A 6,000-nucleotide genomic window follows, 5' to 3' on the forward strand; every position below is an offset into this window, starting at 1 on the left:
CAACGTGTACCTCGAGTTGCCAACGTGTACCTCGAGTTGCCAACGTGTACCGCGAGTTGTTGCCAACGTGTACCGCGAGTTGTTGCCAACGTGTACCGCGAGTTGTTGCCAACGTGTATCGCGAGTTGCCAACGTGTATCGCGAGTTTAAGCGAGTTGTAAATGTTTTCAGTGAGACACATTTTCAACGTACGATCCTAAAGATCTCATCAAAGCTGCTCTTTGCTCCTCCAGGTCAACGGAGAAGATTGTATGGTTCCGTTCGAGTTGCCAACGTGTACCGCGAGTTGCCAACGTGTACCTCGAGTTGCCAACGTGTACCGCGAGTTGCCAACGTGTACCGCGAGTTGCCAACGTGTACCGCGAGTTGTTGCCAACGTGTACCGCGAGTTGTTGCCAACGTGTACCGCGAGTTGTTGCCAACGTGTACCGCGAGTTGTTGCCAACGTGTACCGCGAGTTGTTGCCAACGTGTACCGCGAGTTGTTGCCAACGTGTACCGCGAGTTGTTGCCAACGTGTACCGCGAGTTGTTGCCAACGTGTACCGCGAGTTGTTGCCAACGTGTACCGCGAGTTGTTGCCAACGTGTACCGCGAGTTGTTGCCAACGTGTACCGCGAGTTGTTGCCAACGTGTACCGCGAGTTGTTGCCAACGTGTACCTCGAGTTGTTGCCAACGTGTACCGCGAGTTGTTGCCAACGTGTACCGCGAGTTGTTGCCAACGTGTACCGCGCCGCAGGAGAGCAGAACACGAGTACAGCGAGTTGTAAATGTTTTCAGTGAGACACATTTTCAACGTACGATCCTAAAGATCTCATCAAAGCTGCTCTTTGCTCCTCCAGGTCAACGGAGAAGAACGTATGGTTCCGTTCGACGACGGCGTCGTGAAGGCGAACCTCGACGGTCACCAGCTTACGGTCGCGTCTCCTTCCGGAGTGCGACTGGTCCTGTCCTCCACCCACTACCTCAGACTGGTCCTGCCTCCTGACCTGGACCACAACGCCGGACCCTCGGGTCTCTGCGGCGACTTCAACGGGGACGGATCCGACGACCTGGTGACGCCGGACGGTCGCCTCGCCGGGAGCTTCGGAGAGTTCCTGCACAGCTGGGCCATCCCGGGACAACGCTGTCCCGACACCTGCGACCACATCTGCGGGGACTGCACCGTCAGCCCGGTCGCCTCCCTGGCCTGCGACATCTTGATGATCACCAGCGTGGACTTCAACCCGTGCTGGACTCGAGGAGTGGAGCCTCAGATCTACAAGGACGTCTGCCAGAGACTCGTCTGTAGTGGAGCGACTCACATGGAGGCCGTTTGTCTCGCTCTGGAGGCTTATGCTGCCGCCTGTCTGGAGAGAGGTGTCACTGTACTGTCGTGGAGGAAAGATACTTCCTGCGGTGAGTTTAAGTACTTATTCTGATACGTATCACGATACAGGGTTGACGATATATAGTGATACTGTAGTAACAAGTATATATGTGTAGTATTGTACAGTACTTGACTCTGGTGTTGTGATAGTGTAGTAACAAGTATATATGTGTAGTATTGTCCAGTACTTGACTCTGGTGTTGTGATAGTGTAGTAACAAGTATATATGTGTAGTATTGTCCAGTACTTGACTCTGGTGTTGTGATAGTGTAGTAACAAGTATACATGTGTAGTATTGTCCAATACTTGACTCTGGTGTTGTGATAGTGTAGTAACAAGTATATATGTGTAGTATTGTCCAGTACTTGACTCTGGTGTTGTGATAGTGTAGTAACAAGTATATATGTGTAGTATTGTCCAGTACTTGACTCTGGTGTTGTGATAGTGTAGTAACAAGTATACATGTGTAGTATTGTCCAATACTTGACTCTGGTGTTGTGATAGTGTAGTAACAAGTATACATGTGTAGTATTGTCCAATACTTGACTCTGGTGTTGTGATAGTGTAGTAACAAGTATATATGTGTAGTATTGTCCAGTACTTGACTCTGGTGTTGTGATAGTGTAGTTAAAAGTATATATGTGTAGTATTGTCCAGTACTTGACTCTGGTGTTGTGATAGTGTAGTAACAAGTATATATATGTGTAGTATTGTCCAGTACTTGACTCTGGTGTTGTGATAGTGTAGTAACAAGTATATATATGTCTAGTATTGTCCAGTACTTGACTCTGGTGTTGTGATAGTGTAGTAACAAGTATATATGTGTAGTATTGTCCAGTACTTGACTCTGGTGTTGTAGTATTTACAGACCACATGACTCTTGACGAAGTCGTAACTGCTTTCATTTGTTTTCAAACCAAAATATGTCCAAACATCAGCTTTAAAAGCTGCTGGATTCACTGTATCCTCTCGTCCTCAGTCATCATTCTTACTTTAGCTGGGGAGGACGTAATGACTGCTGCCACCTTGCGGCAGGAAGTTTAATTGCAACACAAAACTGAACGCTGTTAATATTCACATGTTGATTATAAATTGATAAAAATCCAATTATTACATTTTACACAATTTATTAAAGTTCTAATCATTTAAAATTTGATTTAAATGTATAAATCCCCCCCAAACAGAACGTAATGACTGCTGCCATCTAGTGGACGGAAGTTTAATTGCAACACAAAAATGAACAAATGCTGTAAATATTGACATGTTAATTGTAAAGTATATATTAAAATCACTAAATTGAAACTTAAAAAAAAAACTATGATGAAAAATATGATTTTTAAAGCCAAAAATAAACAATACCGTGCTGTTGAGTATTTAAACAGTATTGTGGGAAACAATATCATCATATTTCAGTGCATCTATACTTCATTACTCCTCTAGTGAAGTGTTTCCTCTCAGAGCTCCAGTGTCCAGACCTCAGCAGCCCGAGCGAGTGCGTCGAGGTCGGATCCGACTCGTGTTCTGCTCTCCTGCGGCTCGGCTCTCCGACAGGATGTTCTCCGGGCTGCAGGTGTGACGACGGGAACGTGTTCGACGGAGACCAGTGTGTTTCGTACGGTCGGTGCGGCTGCAGGTACAGAGAATACTACATCCAGGTAATACTCCAGGTTCATATACTTCTGTGGCATCAGAATATTGTATATAATGTATATAAACGCATATTTATATTAGACTTTTTTAAATGTCAACGCTTTTGAATTTTTCTTTTATTGAAATGTGTATTTTTTTAATAATTCATTCATTTCTATATTAAATGGTTCAATTTGTGTTTAACAATTAAATTGAATAATTTGTCAATAGAATGGTTGAATGAAAGGAACTTGGATTTATTATAATTTTGTTTTTAACATTTCAGTAATTTCTATATTAAAATGATGAATTTATGTTCATTTAATCATCGAATTTCAACTGTTAAAAATAAAAAAATGATTTTTATTCAATCTATTGTATATTAAAAAATCTAAATTGTTTTTTTAATTTAATAATTTAATTGAATAATTCGGACATTTAAAGGTAAATAATTGAATAAAATAATTTGAATATTTTCTAAAATAAATGTTTTACATGTAGTTTGATATTTGAATTCCAATAATTAAAAAATAAACTCTTTATATTGAATATTTTTATATGTATAATCTTCATATTCAATCTAAAAATGTGGGTATAATGGTTAAACCAGACATTAGCAACAGAGCACCGAGCTACTCGATCAGGCGATGTTGTCATGTGATCTTTTGTGAGTCAAGTGATTGGCTGAAAGTTTGATCTAGTCGCTCTGTGCTCTGTTGCTAATGTCTGGTTTAACTATTATACCCACATTTTTAGATTGAATATGAAGATTATACATATAAAAATATTCAATTTAAAGAGTTTATTTTTTAATTATTGGTGACTCTATTATGCAAATATTTTTAGGTTGAATTTAAAAGACTACAAACTAAAAAATATAAAATTTAGAAAATGTATTTTTGAACTATTATAGGGATTATTTTGGAAATAAAAAAATGAGTTCAAATATGAATATTAATAAATTACATTATTATTATTAATTAAAAAAAAAAAAAAAACTAATTCAACCTTTCAATAATTTATAAATAATGATTAAAAGCTTAAAGATATCTTTAGATTATAAACATTCTTAAAAGACTCAACATTCGTGGCACTGATTTACTCCATACACCCCAGGCGGGCGGCGAGCTCTACACCCAGGACTGTGCTCGGCGCTGCTGGTGTGACCCTCGGGTCGGGGTCATCTGTGAGCCGGCGCTCTGTGACCCGGGGCGACCCTGCGCTCTGACCAACGGCTCCTGGGGTTGTCGGGAGCCTCGGCGCTGTCGACTCACCGGGCGCCTGGGCGTCGTCACCTTGACCGGTCGTCGTCTGACCCTGAACCCCGGCGTGACCTACGACCTGATGTCGGCGTGCGACCGCGCCGGCGAGCGCTGGTTCGCCGTGGACGTGTTCACCGGGCCCTGCGAGCGGAACCCCGGCCCGGAGTGGACCGTGGTCAGCGTCCGTCTGCCGGGGTCCACGCTGGAGGTCGCGGGAGGTCGAGTGAAGGTGATTTAGATGCTCCTGAGAATCCTCTGGTGGTCCTCATGGTCCGACCCTGCAGGTGGACGGACTGGACGCGTCTCTGCCTCAGACGCTGCCTTCGGGAGTCACGGTGTCGGCCGGGGTGACCCCGGACAAGTCCGAGGTCCTGGTGCTGCTGAGGAGGGGCTCGGAGCTGCAGATGGACGTGGGCGTCACCACGGTGACCCTCGGGGTCTCCTCCGGGTACTCCGGGCGACTGTGTGGTCTCTGCGGGAACCTGGACGACGAGGCGCCGGTGTCGGTTCCGTCCTGGGTTCTACCGGGTCCTGGAGGTTGCGGCGCCTGAACCGTTTGTCCAGATGTTACAGGAAATGATCTTTAAATTAAAAAAAAGGAAATGACTTTATAAATATTTTTCTTTCCTTAGATTAAAGTCACTTTATTATTTTGTTCAGCAGTTTTTTTAAATGGTTAAAATAATGGTTAAAATAGACATCAAATTAAAGCCTGTGAGCGTGTTCAGTCTTTTCAGCAGATTACTGACATCTAGTGGTCATTCGATGCATCGCGGTCATGGAAGAAAATCATTCAAGTGAATGATTGAATTAAAGATTTAAATTAAACAATGAAAAAAAGATAAAAACTATCAAATCTATGTTGGAAGTTCATTTTGTTGTGTTTTTTTGGAATAATTGCATTTTAAATTTGAACATTTTTCAATTTTTTAATTCATACATTTATATATTCTTATTCAAAAATACATTTTCTAAATTCGGTATTTCTTAATTTGTGGCCTTTTAAATTCAACATAAAAATGTTTAATTTTGTGTCAGGGACATATTTACGCTCTATATCTGGCTGAACTATTGCACCAACGTTTTATAGTAAATTTAAAGACTACAAATTTAAACTTCGGAAAACTGTTTTTTTCTGAAGTATTTGAGAAGTAATATCAACCTAAATCATGTAGTTTTAAAAATCCACCATTCAATATATTAAATATGATTCAATTCTATTAAGAAAGTTTTTACTAAGATTCACCATCAAAACGTATTTTTAATTACGTTTATTTTTTTCAAGATTCAATGTTAAATACTCTGAATACTTCAATATTCTGATGGCACTGATTCACTTCTTTGTGTAGTTAAAACATTAGTTGCAGTTCTAATGCTTGTCCACTAGGCTGCACCTTTTAGGCAACAAAACCAGTTCTAGGCAGGTCTAATGTTAGAGGAAGGTCAAAGGGGTAGATTTCTTAATGTATAAAAAAGTATGCTTCGCATTCCGGGTCAGGTTAGGAGTCTGGCTCGACACCTTGAACCAGATCTGGTTCCTAATCTTTACGTCAAAGTCACGTTTTACTTGTACAAGTGAGAACGACACAGAGTTTACATGTCGGCCTGAAGCGTAGAGCTGTTAGTTCGCTGTTATATCTTCTTGCATTTTCACAGGCCGTTAATTGACCGAGTTATTGTCGCTAAAGGTCTGTTTGTTTTCACTCCTTCATAGATCGTTCCACATTCTTGTCTCACACAA

The 6,000-nt window shown here is 41.5% G+C and overlaps 1 protein-coding gene across 1 annotated transcript in view; it reads left to right on the forward strand.

The window, feature by feature from the left end:
* The window catches only part of fcgbp (Fc gamma binding protein), a 28,154-nt gene extending 23,344 nt beyond the window's left edge, over nt 1–4,810 (forward strand). Inside the window, exons 18-21 of the mRNA XM_087779055.1 lie at nt 842–1,397; nt 2,827–3,023; nt 4,114–4,488; nt 4,544–4,810. Of these exons, the coding sequence (XP_087635181.1) occupies nt 842–1,397; nt 2,827–3,023; nt 4,114–4,488; nt 4,544–4,810 (1,395 nt within the window). The remainder of the gene's footprint in view (nt 1–841; nt 1,398–2,826; nt 3,024–4,113; nt 4,489–4,543) is intronic.
* The last annotated feature ends 1,190 nt before the right edge of the window (nt 4,811–6,000 follow it).

Source organism: Callionymus lyra, chromosome 17 (genome assembly GCF_982586985.1).
Source record: "Callionymus lyra chromosome 17, fCalLyr1.hap1.1, whole genome shotgun sequence".
NCBI classification, from domain to species: Eukaryota; Metazoa; Chordata; class Actinopteri; order Syngnathiformes; family Callionymidae; genus Callionymus; species Callionymus lyra.